At 40.0% G+C, this 14,011-nt stretch overlaps 1 protein-coding gene across 1 annotated transcript in view; it reads left to right on the top strand.

The window, feature by feature from the left end:
• The window catches only part of AGBL1 (AGBL carboxypeptidase 1), a 216,117-nt gene extending 202,653 nt beyond the window's left edge, over positions 1–13,464 (top strand). The window contains exons 16-17 of the mRNA XM_059058824.2: positions 888–1,032; positions 13,094–13,464. Of these exons, the coding sequence (XP_058914807.2) occupies positions 888–1,032; positions 13,094–13,255 (307 nt within the window). The 3' untranslated portion in view covers positions 13,256–13,464. The remainder of the gene's footprint in view (positions 1–887; positions 1,033–13,093) is intronic.
• Positions 13,465–14,011: the final 547 nt, after the last annotated feature.

A 14,011-nucleotide genomic window follows, 5' to 3' on the forward strand; every position in this document is an offset into this window, starting at 1 on the left:
ACATTTCTCAGGAAAGCCTGCACAGCTGTCTCAGCATCAGGAGGCAAGGAGGGATTGTACCTGGCAGCGTATGGGGAAAATATTGCTTGGAATGTACTTCTGGGTGCAAATTACTTTGATACTGTTCTCTGAAGTATCAACATTGGTTCTTCATCTTTGACAAAGGAAAATGTGCATTCTCAAGCCGTAAGAAGCTGAACCACATTTGGGGTGATAAATGTATTCCTTTGGGAAGAAGGTATTGTGTAGTGGAAAGAACAAAGGCCTTGCAGGCAGATCTGGGTTTGAGTCCTGTATTGGCCACTTATTAGCCTTTTGACCTTTGACAAATGGATTTTTCTAAGCTTTTGTTCTTTCATCCACACAATGGGTTGTTACAATGATAACAATATGACATACATTGTGTTGAGTTGGAACTCTGTATAAAGTAGGGATTGCTAATAAACTATCTGGCAGGCAGAAAGGAAAGGAGGAGCTGGACTCTGTGTTATCTGGAGAGAGGCAGGGGTTGAGGAACCCAGATTTGGGTAATAAAATATTTGTCTATAATAAAATCCCAGGAAGAACAGAATTATTCACATTTTCCTCTGTTTTCTAGTTCAGTGACTCTATAGCCTTCATTTTCAGACACAGCAAGGAAAGGCCTATGGCATAGATGCCACAATTAGGAGACAGATGGATTAGCCTAGATGTTGCTGATTTGGGCTCATGACCTGGCAGTAAGCTCACTTCTCTCTTTCTCCGCTTTCTAAATTTTGCTCACCAAGTGTTTCAAGTGAAGGACATTTTGCTAGTATATAACACCAAAGGTTTATGGCATCTCAAACCCTAAATGACTATTTTCCCCACCTTTCCCTCATTCTCGTCTCTTCTCCTTTCTCTTGTAGAAATCATTATCGCCAGAGTGCAGCCATTGCAGGGGCAGAGTCTGGGAAGTGCTATTACACCCTCACCTTTGCCGTCACCTTCCCGCATGCTGAGGATGTCTGCTACCTGGCCTACCACTATCCCTACACCTACACCGCCCTCATGGTAACTTCCTCTCTAAAGCCTTATGGCGGCCCAACTGAAGGGGCTCTTTGAGGTTTTCGTGGAAGCGTTCAGGAGATCCTGTCATCCTGGTGGGGACTTCAGCCTTCCAAGGGAGCCAGGGTTTGTTGTCACTAACTTGGTGGCTTTCTATTTGTCCCTTTTCCTTCCTTGGACAGAGTTCAAGGCTGAGGTCATGACCAGTGACATTCTGGAGGCCCCAGTGGCCTATAGTGCTCTTCGTCTGCAGGTTGAGTGTGGGAGGTGGAGGACAGGGGGACATTTCTTAGGGGCTCTATCTTTAAAAAGCCCTCAAATTAAGCAAGGAGAAATGAGATTCAAATGAGATCATTTAGTTGAAATGGGGTAAAACCATGCAGGTCAGCTGAGATGCAGATTAAAAGGACATGGATGCATTGAGAGGAGTGAAGCAGAGGCTGAGGAGGTGAAGCTTGGAAAAACTCCCTGAGTTCACCTGACAGCTGCTTCCCCATTTCCAGTGGTTCCCACAGCCATGGGCTGGAGGCTGTTAGAAGGATCCAGGGCAGACAAGAAGGGTGGAACAATAAAGCATTGAATCACTGCAAATGAGGGTCACAATCTTTTTATGAGAGGAGGGTAGTGTCAACCTGTCCAAACTTGAAGTCAGCATTCTGATGTCCTATCAGGCCCTGCACAGGGCTCATTTGACCATTCTGAGCAAACTGCTTAAACCATGCAGTTTCCTGTCATTTGAAAAAGTTGGCAAACCATCCCTTTCCCCTAGCTATTTCATGGATATCCTGAGGATTAATGAGCTAAAGTATCTCTTATAAAATACTTTCACCCTCTGCATTAATGCAAAATGTTATTAGCATATTTATAATAATATGTGTATAAGCAAACGGATATATCACTTAGCCTGAAGGATGAGCATTTTCATTGCAAGTCTGTGATAAGGAGTTGGAAAAGATGATAACCAAGACCATCTTTCCCCTCAGAAGGAATGTTCAAGTATAAATACAATTTTTTCTCCATTGAGAAGGCATACCTTAAACCAGTTGGCTAACTGCTTCATAAAAGTACATCTGCCCTTCTCTCCATATGTTGGTTTGCCTAAAGAGAGATTTTTTTTTTTTTACTATTTCCCAGATTGCAAAAGATATACAACTAGTATTATTTGCGTACTGCACTTAGAGATCTCAATAACTTAATCCAAGAAATGTGCTTTGCTGTAACAAGGCGTGTTTGTTTTAAAACATGCTCGTTGCCTTTAGGGACTTACAACAGGCAAGATTCATGATCCCCTTCAACAGCTGTTCTTATTGTCTCACCTGTGAAACCCTGCACATGAAAAGTCTACTGGGGAAGGGGATTCCTTTTTGAATGCAGGTTTGCCTTTTTGGTGGGTGGCGGGGGGTGGGGGGGTGTGGAATGATCCATAGTTCCCGGACACTATTCTTTACCCTTGTTAGAGTATCTTTGACCTCCTGGAGATTCTAAGTGGCAATTAGTATAAAAGTTTAGAATACAAAGGGGCTTGGGGAATTGTCTAATTCACCTTTATCATGTATAGATGCAACAACTGAAGCCTAGAAATCTCACATTTAGCTAGTGGCCAAGCAGGGAACAGAGAACTGGCCTTTGACATCTATTCCTGTCTGAATAGAAAGTCTGAAACTCCTTCAGCCGGCCTTGACTGCATCTGGCTTCTTACTTTGAATTTCAGACTTTGAATCAGCTTGTAGTCACTTAGCAAGGACCCATCAAAGCATCTTGGAATAAAAATGGGATGATGTTTGGGGAACAACACTCTTTTCACCTGAACCACATCCATAGCACCCGGAGTTATAGACAAAAATCTTGGGTTGATGACTTGAACTCAACCATTGGAGGTTATATAGTCACACAACCTGATGATTATATGCACCTATAAAAGTGGGCTGCCATTGCAGTAACTACTGTATGCCATAGCTTTTGTCTTTGGGACCACTCAGTACTCTTGTCAGACTAAAGCACAAGGTCTAAAGTTTACAATCAACAAATAGTTTAGGAGCCACTGAGGTCAAGTTGGGGATAATTTCATATTGAGGGGGGACAAAAATTCAAGGAAAGAAGACCCCACCATCACTTGATCTCAATGAGAGGAAGAGAGAGGTCTTGTTCATTGATGCTCATTGGCTTGTTACTTTGCCTATTGACTGAACCTCTTCCCACTAGGAAGAGGAGAGTTAATGAGAAAGAGAGACAGGAAAAGGGTAGCTTTTCATTTCTTTTAAATGAGTAGAACAGAATAAGAAAGACGATTTGTTACTTGAAGTAAAAAATGTATATACTCAATTTTAGGTTTTACATTTCCAATAATGCATGGGCTTTGTCTTCTCCAGGTTTAAGACAATAACTGACTGTGACTTTTCTTAAAAAACTCTTCCTCCCATCATGAACAAAATAAGTACATTCTGTAATGCACACTAGTCATTTTTATTTTTGGACATGTCCTAAGAAGAAACAGTTTTCTTCCAACAGATCAGTGATAAATGTGAATGATACCCCAAGGGCAGAATTAACTGGACGTTACTTGGGGGTTATGCTGAGGGGTGGAAAATATATTTCTATGTGGAATTCACAATTTTGTAAATCACTTATAATATGGATTACACTTACTAATTATAGACATTTTTATAGCAGAGGACATGTATTTTGGAGGTTTTTCAACATGAATATAATTTTGCAACCTTAAAAGTTTTATTATTCTCTTGTAATAAGGGAATTAGTATTTGGATCTTTCAAATTGATATCTTCCAGATGCTTTCTAGGAACTCTGTTGGATAATTGTCCAAATTATAGTATTAAAATAAAGCTGAAAGAAAGAAATACAATATTATTGTAATTATGAAGCAAGCAAAAGGAGTTCTATTTAATCATCCATCTCAAGGTATCAGTAATTGCAATGATTGTTAATGTGTTGTTAGCAATACTTGTTAAAGTATTTGGATTATGTTCTGGATTGCCCCTAGGTAGCCAGGAGTATTGGTTGAAAATGGCACCCCAAGAGAGTTTCTGATGGACATTTTAGAGAGTAAGAAAATGGGACCTCACTGAGAACTTATAACTACATGAGTTGGCAAGAGATAAGAAAAGTGATGAGAAGTATAGGATACATGTGTTGGGAGAACTTAAGGCTTTTGAAGGGTGTAGAGTAGGGTTTTCACCAGATGCATATACCCACTGTGGTAGATGGTACCAGCATCATCTTTAGAGATAAAATGGAGTGTACTGTGGGGAGAGTAAGGGAGGAGAGGGGGAGAGAGGAAGATAAAAAGAAGGAATTGAGAATTAGAATGCCATATTCACAATCTCTTATAAAGGGCTCATGTTTAAAATGTGTCAAGTAGGAAATATCGACTTACATGTGGTAGATCAAAGATGCAATGAGCAAGTCATAAATCAGAGTTGTCACTTAATCAATAGACAGACACCTATCTTTATATGGGCCAAAAGAAAGGACAGGCACCAATAAAGGGTCCTGATGTCCAGGAGTTGAACACAAAGAGCCATTCTGGAGGAGCTGAGGTGTGTGTGGATGGTGAAGTCACTGACCACAGGGACCCCTGAATTCCAGGGTTTTGAGCACAATGTAAGAACAAGTTTTGGAGTCAGACAGGCCTGGATTTGGGTCTAAGCTCTGTGTTGTCTTGCAGTGTAGTTATGGGCAAGCTATTTAACTTCTTTCAGCCTCAGTTTTCACATCTGTAAAATTGGAACCATTGAAGTGGTTATTCTACGGGTTATCAAGATTACATGACTTGATACATAGCAAGTGTTAGCCAAGTGCCTACAACTAGTAAACAATATTAGGTGGTGACCATTAGAATGTTTATTCTCTTTTTTAAAAATTAATTTGTTTTTATTAATTTATTTTTTTTGGCTGCCTTGGGTCTTTGTTGCTGCACACGGGCTTTCTCTAGTTGCGGCCAGCACGGGTTACTCTTCATTGTGGTGCACGGGCTTCTCACTGCGGTAGCTTCTCTTGTTGCAGAGCACGGGCTCTAGGTGTGCTTCAGTAGTGGCTCGCGGGCTCTAGAGAGCATGCTCAGTAGTTGTAGTGCACAGGCTTTGTTGCTCTGCGACATGTGGGATCTTCCCGGACCAGGGATCAAACCCGTGTCCCCTGCACTGGCAGGTGGATTATTAACCACTGCACAACAGCGAAGTCCCTATTCTCTTTTTTATGATGATGTGTGATTATTTTCTCTGTTGGACGGATTGGAAGATACCCATTCCACAATACATAATTAAATTAAAATTATGTTAAAAAAAAAATCCCAATAAAGGACCAAAAAGAAAATACAAAATCTACTGATGGTTTTCTTAGGGTGGTTGATTATAATTATTTTTTCTTTACTCTCTTTTCCAAATCATCAGCAATATAACTTGGTTTATTTTTAGTGGAGAAAGGGTATTAAAGTCACTAATCAGCAAATCTGTGAATACACATCTAGAGACTAATCACTTCTCTCAGTCTCAAAGTCAATCTGTATAACTTAGGGAGAATGGTATTGGCAGACTGGGGGCAGTTTGAGAAAGCTCATTAGAACCTGCTTACAGCGTGTTCTCTTGCTTTTTATTTAGCTTAAAGGTGTCATTTGTTCTCCTCTTGTGATGAGAAGCCTTCGATTCTCTGATGAGTGTATTTAAGTGACAACTGAGAACTAGGCAGTACGCAAATAAAATAGGCCATCTCCTTAGGGGTGAGCTTTCTTCTGAATTAGGGGGGACAGGGAGTGTAGCAGTTTAGGGGATAACAATGAGAAACTAACGATTTTTGAGTGTATAGTGCTTCTTACTTTATCAGTAGCCACCAGCAGGGTAACCTGCTGAGGTCAAGTGAAGCCTTTTATGGAAGTTTTAAGGGAGTAGCTGATAAAGCAGAAGGGGCAGAAGACTCCTGCCGAGAGGCACCAATGAGGCTGCAGGCTAAGTTATCAGCCGGATGTCTTTCATGGGTAGGTAGGATTTTCTTTTAAGACAGCCTCTCTGGGGGTTTCCATAATTGCCTTGAACTCATTGCCATTTTTATAAAGAAACCCACCCCTGTGGCTTCTGCAGGGCTGTTATTACGGTTGGTTGTTGGCACACACATTCAGAAGCCCTGCTTCTCTCATCAGTGATCCCAACAATATCCAATTAGACATGGCCTTGCTGGACCTGAGATGGGGGCGTTCACCTAAAAATCATCTTCAGGAGAACAATACAAAGCCATTTTCGCAAAAGTCAAACCAACAGAAGTTTATAATCGGTTTACTTTGGAAGTTGTCTGTGTGACTGCAACTAGGATAATGCACTAAGCACAGAGGTGATATGTATTCGGTGGCAGGTGCAATGGTCAGAGGGACAGAGATTTCATTGAGGGCCACAGGGAGATGGCTGCATGAACAGTTACAGAAAATGGGCTTAAGCTAAAAGATATTGGGCATTTGTTGAATTGTAATATTAGTAATCATGAAAAATGTCATAATAAAAAATTAACAAAGAACTCATAGGAGAATAAAACTTTCAAACTTTGCTTCCTCCAGCATTGCCCGTTAACGTGACAGTGTTTTGTTTGTTTGTTTTGCGGTATGTGGGCCTCTCACTGTTGTGGCCTCTCCCGTTGCGGAGCACAGGCTCCGGACATGCAGGCTCAGCGGCCATGGCTCACGGGCCCAGCCGCTCTGCGGCATGTGGGATCTTCCCTGACCGGGGCACCAACCCACGTCGCCTGCATTGGCAGGCGGACTCTCAACCACTGTGCCACCAGGGAAGCCCCGTGACAGTGTTTTAAAGCAGTGGTCCCCAACCTTTTTGACGCCAGGGACCAGTTTCGTGGAAAACAATTTTTCAATGGGCTGGTGGCATGGGGATGGTTTCGGGATGATTCAAGCACATTACATTTATTGTGCACTTTATTTCTATTATTATTACATTGTAATATATAATGAAATAATTATACAGCTCACCACAATGCTGACAGGAGGCGGAGCTCAGGCTGTAATGCAAGCGACTGGGAGCTGTTTTAATACAGATGAAGCTTGGCTGGCTCTCCCTGCCGCTCCCTCCTGCTGTGTGGCCCAGTTCCTAACAGGCCACGGACCGGTAGCGGTCCATGGCCCTAGGGTTGGGGACCCCTGTTTTAAAGGACAATGTATGTGAGCAAAAGATGGTTTTTCTTTTTTTTTTCTCTTTTACTTTTTTCTTTTGTATCTAATTATGTTTGATGACTTCTACAGACAAAACTGCTTCCAAGCATCCTTCCCTTATCTGATTTATAGAATCTAGATTTTATTTTTTTTCAAGATTTGGCAAGAAGAGCTACGGCCTGTTTGTAACTTTTGTGACATCACAGAATGATGGCCAGTACTTTTCTGGAGAAGGGTCTCTATCTCTCCCCCATCTTCCCCACATCTTGTAGCCATAATAAAATGTGAAACAAATAGCTTTGATGGCAAGAACAAAACAAACAAAACAAAACAAAAACGCTCAATTCAGCAGACAGTGTTTCCCAGAGCGTATTCTACAACACTCCACGATCCTGAGTTCTTTAGAGAAAAAAGGTTGAAGAGTCACATAAATTCTTGAAACCCTGTTTGCTAGTTTTTCTTCTAGGAGTTCAAAATGTGTTATTGGCATGTTAAAGAATCTGAACAATTCTGCAGCCATGAAAATGTTTTCATTTTCTTTAATTCACCATGTTCCAGGTGCCTTGGCTATGAATCTCCACCCCTCTATACCCCAGCACTTCATAACATCCTGAAGATTACATTTTGGGAAATGCTTCCGGAAAGGGTATTGATTTCCTAGTTTGGGGGCCTGGAATCTTGATAGTAATTGTGAGGCAGAGTCTACTCAGTCCAGATTTCAATAATTAATATTGGGAGCAACTTTCACCCAGACATGTATGAAAGCAATTAAAATAATTTGTTTATAATCACAGAGTATCATCTAAATCCAGGGTGATCTTGACTCTTTTTGAGGGTGCTGGAATTTCGTTTTACCGGCTTGGCTGAGATGGGCCAACATTCTGATGGGATCATTTTCATTCTTGTCCTGTGCCTTCTCTCCTGGGATGCCAGATGGACACTTCTTCTATTAGCGCTTTAATTACACTGATTTAATATTTATTTTCTTTTTAATATATGAATTTCTTTCATGAGCTTCTTTTAGGAGGATGTTTTTCTATTCCTTAATGGTTTTATTTTTCCTGTTTTTAAAACCATTTTTACTTAAGTCTAATTTCATTCAATTATTATCAGAAAATGTGGCTTGTACAATATCTGTTTTTTTTTTTTTTGCGGTACGTGGGCCTCTCACTGTTGTGGCCTCTCCCGTTGCAGAGCACAGGCTCCGGACACGCAGGCTCAGCGGCCATGGCTCATGGGCCCAGCTGCTCCGCGGCATGTGGGATCTTCCCGGACCGGGGCACGAACCCATGTCCTGCATTGGCAGGTGGACTCTCAACCACTGTGCCACAAGGGAAGCTCAATATCTGCTTTAAAAAAAAATTTAGTGAATATTTTATATAGTCCTGCATATGATTAATTTTTGTTATAGTTCCCTGAGTGTTTAAGAAAAAAATAAAGGATGCTCTCTGTAAAGACAGCTTGACATATATCTATAAAAAAACAATATTGTTCAAATACTCTATATCATTTTTTTGCAATTGATTTATTCAAGACTGAGGTACTGTTTTAAAGCCTCCCACTCTTAGTACAATTATTTCCCTTCCTGCCATTTTTGTGTTGTACATTTCAATTCTGTGTTATTTGATTCTTAAGATTTATGAGTTTTTTATGTGCATTGTGAATTGTGCCCTTTATCAAAATAAGATTTTAAAATCCCATTTAATGCATTTGGTCTTGAATATGACTTTGTCATATATCACTATTGCCAGGCCTGCTTTAATTTATGTTTGCTTAACCATTTAGTTTCAATATTTCTCTTTTAAAATATTTTAGTGGAGGCAAACAGAACAAGAAGATAATTTAGGAATGTTTTTCATACACATCATGGGTCTTTTTAAAATTCTCTTTGAAAGTTCCTTTTATATACAATAGGCAGTGAGATTTAAAAAAACTAATCTGAAAGTTTTTGTCATTTAATAAGGCTGTTTAACCTGTTTATACTCAAGACAATTTTCGGTGTTACTTCTGTCATTTTGGTTTTGCACTATTTTCCATGCTTCACTGCTTTTCTTTCTTTTTTTCTCTCCCCCTTCCTCCATCCCTCCCTTCTTTCCTTCCTTCCTGCCTTCTTTCCTTCCTTCCCTTTCTCTCTCTCTTTCTTTCTTTCTCTTTTATGCAACATGGAGTGACCATATTTTCTTTGATTTTTTTTTCCTACAGTGTTTATAATTCTACTGGTGTTTCCCTTTTAGTTCTTAAAAAAAATTTGAACCTACATTTCCTCATCAAAAATAACAGCTGAAATTGAGTGTTTCCTGTATGACAGGCACTTTTCATACACAATAAACCGCTAAATTATAGCAATCATTGAAAGACATAGGTAATGCCATTTTATATACATTTTAAAGAGGAGAAAACTGAGTTAACAAAGAGGTTAAGTACAGAATTTACATGACTCTTCTAGAATCCACAACCAAACTTTGAACCCAGGCAGTCTGACTCAAGAGCCTGCCCTCTTAGTCAACTTGCTATTCTGCCTTTCCGTTTTCAAGAATTAAATAATATTATGTTCATGTAAGTTGAAAAGTTAGTATTTTGTTTTACTTTATTTCTTACTTACACATTTCTTTTTACTTTCATTTTAGAACCAGATGATGAGATTAACATTTGATAATATGTGTTTTCTCCCTAAAAAATTATTTTTTATGTTTGTATTATGTAGTAACTGTGTTTTCCAATAGTCATTTAGACAAAACTTGTTTAACTGAACTGTCCTTTGATATCATTCTTTAGTTTTATTTGGGGCAGCTGAAATTTGTCTTCAAGTTATTATTGTCAATAAAGATAAGATGATGTTTTTTGAGCTCTTGCCTAACTGAGCATGTATGAGCAGAAACTCATGAGCAAAACCTTGGCTGGTTATAGGTTTACTCGATTATAATCCTCTGTACTTTCAAACTCTAAGCAGGGCCTTTGTGTTTGTGTGTATACCATTAGTTAGCCTCCCTGTCTCCTCAGGGCTGTGAGACTACCGTCCAGTCTCTAGTGCTGGTGCATCACAACAATGCGTGGCATTCATTAGCACTTGACAAACAATCAGAAGACTGAAGTACAAAGGTTTGGTCAGATAAATGGGCCTTAGCTGAATCTCATCTTGAACCTGGGGTAGCCATGATCCTTCTAATTCCTTTTTCTTAGTATTGTGTCAAATGCTGGCTCTAAGAAATACTACCAGAACAACCTGTTTCTAACACAGACCTAAGTGTATTCTGTACCTTGGTGTGTTAGATAGAATAATGCCCACCGCCCACCCCAAGGTGTTCATATTCTAATCCCTGGAACCACCTGTGAGGATGTTACTTTATGTGGCACAAAGGACTTTGCAGATGTGATTAAGTTAAGCCTCTTGAGATGGGGAGATTATGTTGAACTATTAGACTGGGTCCAATGTAATCACAAGGGTCCTTAGCCATGAACGAGTGAGACAAAAGAGTCAGAGTCAGAGAAGGAGATTTGACTACGGTAGCCAGGGTAGGAATGATGCGATTGCTGGCTTTGAACGTGGAGGAAGACACCATGGGATAAAGAAAGCAGCTGACCTCCAGAAGCTGGAAAAGGCAAGGAAATGAATTACCTTATAGAGCCTCCAGAAGGAGTGCAGTCCTGCCAAGACCTTGATTTTTGCCCAGTAAAACCCATTTTGGACTTTTGACCTCCAGAACTGTAATACAACAAACTCATGTTGTCTTCATCCACCAAATTTGTGGTAATTTGTTACAGAAGTGTTAGGAAACTAATATATTTGATAAGGGAGAACATGACAGAGTCTTGATAGTGTCTCAAAGTGGGAAGGGCAAAGCTGGAGTATTTATTAAGACTTTAAAGTTTTGTTAAGGTCAGGTATTTTAATGTAGGGGCTTGATTAGCGTTGGGTAAAGATCATGATATAATGGTTAAAGATTGGTGGACACTGTAAGACAAGAATCTTGAGGAGAGGAGTTCAAAGGGTCTTGGATCAAGTCATTGATACTTTCTATTGAAGAGTTGATGAGATGTTCCTGAAAAATAGTACATTTATGAAAAATAAATTTATTTGTAATTTCTATTTTCCTGGGCAAGAATTTCCTAGGATGTTAAACTTACGTTGATGCAGACAGGGTATAATAAATTCATATTAATCTAGGAAACCGGCTGTGTGGAGGCAGATGATTTGGGGTCTCAGTTGTAAGGAGGATATGATTCAGGGTCAAATTTTCAGGTATCCCTGAAGCTATAGGGAAGGCCACAGAATCATCTGGTAATCTTTTCTTTCCTTGGAACTTTTTCTTTTTCCTTGTAAGTCAAATGTTTCAATAGAGTACAAGTAGATTTTAGTCTATTCCTACCAAGATGCTAAGATTTTTACTTAACTTAGGAAATTCTTTCTCTTATTTCCCAACGTATTGGTTTTCTATTGTGGTGGTAACAAATTATCACAAATTTGGTAGCTTAAACAATTAAAAAAATTAACAGCTCTTTTGGTGAGAAGTTCGACATGGATAAAAATCACTGGGCAAAAGTCAAGGTATTGGGGCTGTGTTCCTTCTGGAGGATGGTGAAGGAGAATCTATTTCCTTGCCTTTTCCAGCTTTTAGAGGACACCGCATTCCTCAACTTTTTACCCCTTTACCCCCCAGCATAGCAGGCTGAGTCCTTTGCATGTGGTTCTAGTCCTTTGTGGCTGGGGAAAGTTCTCTGCTTTTAAGTACTTTTGATTAGATTGGCCCCAACTGGTTAATGCAGGATAATCCCCCCACCTCAAATAGACCTCAGTCTTAAACATATCTGTGAAGTCCCTTTTGCCATGTAAGGTAACTTATTGACAGGGTCTGAAGATTAGGCATGGACATCGTTGGGGGAGCCATTATTCTGCTTAGCACCTCTGTAGTAAATCTTTTTCACATGTAAGCACTTCCTCTACCTTTTGAAGGCAATACTCCATTTTTCATAAAATATATTATGAATCTTTTATAAATATTTTCATAGGAGTCATGTTTGTTTCATTTGTCTAGCAGACATGTTATTTGTTAAATAACAAGGTGGGCAGTTTTTCCTCAACCCTCTTAATACCTATTTGAATGTGATAATACCTATTTGATCTTTAGCTGGAAGGACGATTGTGTGCACTGACGTTCTTGTGTTGGAGAAGGACTGCTTCCCTTTCACTGGTTACTGAAGTCACCGTGTCCCTATTGTTAGGGTGTGCAGTGTGGTTGGGAGGCAATCTCTTAACGTCTTTATGACTAATTCCACTGTTTGGGTTATTGAAAGTATCTTCAGAGGTCTTAAAGATTGTTGACCAAGAGCCCTATTTTCAATGGTTACCCCATCTTTGTATCTTTCTGCATTTTAAATGAGTGTTTAAATGGGAAGGTAGGGTAGGGAAAATCAGTTGCTACCAGTTAGTGGTTCTCTTCGCTTAGCATTCTCCCTGGATCAATTGCTTTCTATTTTCCTTCAATATGCTCCCAACTCTCCTTATATTGCTTGATTCTAAAGTAATCTGCACTGCTGAAGCTCTGTCTCATGTTCCCGAGTGTCCTGCATGTACTCTGTCTTCATGGTAACAGCATTCTTTACATGCAACTGTCATGGGAAGAATGTTGTATGCCCTTGCTCTTTGCTTTCAGTGCAACTTGAAAACAGATATTCTACTGTGCAGACATAGGCAGGCATGATGCTTCCTGTTCAGCCTCATTGAACTTCTTCCAGGGAGTAGGAAGAGCACCCCTTTTAAATCACTTAATGCCCACTGTCAGGCAGATTAGTTTAACAAAATACTTCTAAACTATAAGGAGTTAGATGAATATAAGCTTTGTTGCTGCTTTCACCTATTGTTATTATCAAAAATCTTAATATACACTTCTGTTTCATCTCTGCTCCAGACTCACCTTGACGTTCTGGAAAAAAGCGTGAACCCCAAGCAGGTCTACTTCCGTCAGGAGGTTCTCTGCCAGACGCTAGGAGGGAATTCATGTCCATTGGTGACCATCACTGCCATGCCCGAGTCTAAGAGTGCTGACCACCTGGAGCAGCTCCGTGAGTAAATGGCAGACCTTCTTCTGTGAAGATTTGGTGGTGAAGGTGGGGGTCCTGAGAGTCTTGGAAACACTCTGTCCCTTTGAGATCAGAAGCTCCATAAAGTGTTGGGGATGGGTCTACCTTTATAGAAACCCAACTCTTCTTGATATGACAAAAGGGTAAATAGTCATTTTGCTCTGTATCAAAGGGAGAAAACAATAAATTGCAAATTGTCAGAAAGATGAAATGACTTGTTGGAATTGAGAGCAGTTTACAAGTGACAGTCACTTCTCCTAAAACAGAACCAGGACTGGAAAATGAATCACAGTTTGTGACTTCTAATCCAGAGACTTTTCTCACCATGCTCACTCCTGTTATACTATACTCACGGTCAGTCAAGGTTAGGAAAGGAAGTAAGTTGAGTGTTGGAGCACTGGCTGAAGAATTCCCTTGATGACCTGGATTACAGTTTGGATCAGAAGAGCTGACAGTGTGGAGGAGGCTCTAGCCAAGAACTAAAACCAAACCAAAACACACAGGCATACACACACACACACACACACACACACACACACACACACACACACACACACACACACACACACACACACACACTCACAGACACACAAATACCCATTTAATATTAGAGTCCTGAGAACAAATGTGATCTGCTTGTAACCAACCAGCTTTTTCTTTTTTTTTAAACATCTTTATTGGAGTATAATTGCTTTACAATGTTGTGTTAGTTTCTGCTGTATAACAAAGTGAATCAGCTATATGTA

This window comes from Kogia breviceps, chromosome 3 (assembly GCF_026419965.1).
Source record: "Kogia breviceps isolate mKogBre1 chromosome 3, mKogBre1 haplotype 1, whole genome shotgun sequence".
NCBI classification, from domain to species: Eukaryota; Metazoa; Chordata; class Mammalia; order Artiodactyla; family Physeteridae; genus Kogia; species Kogia breviceps.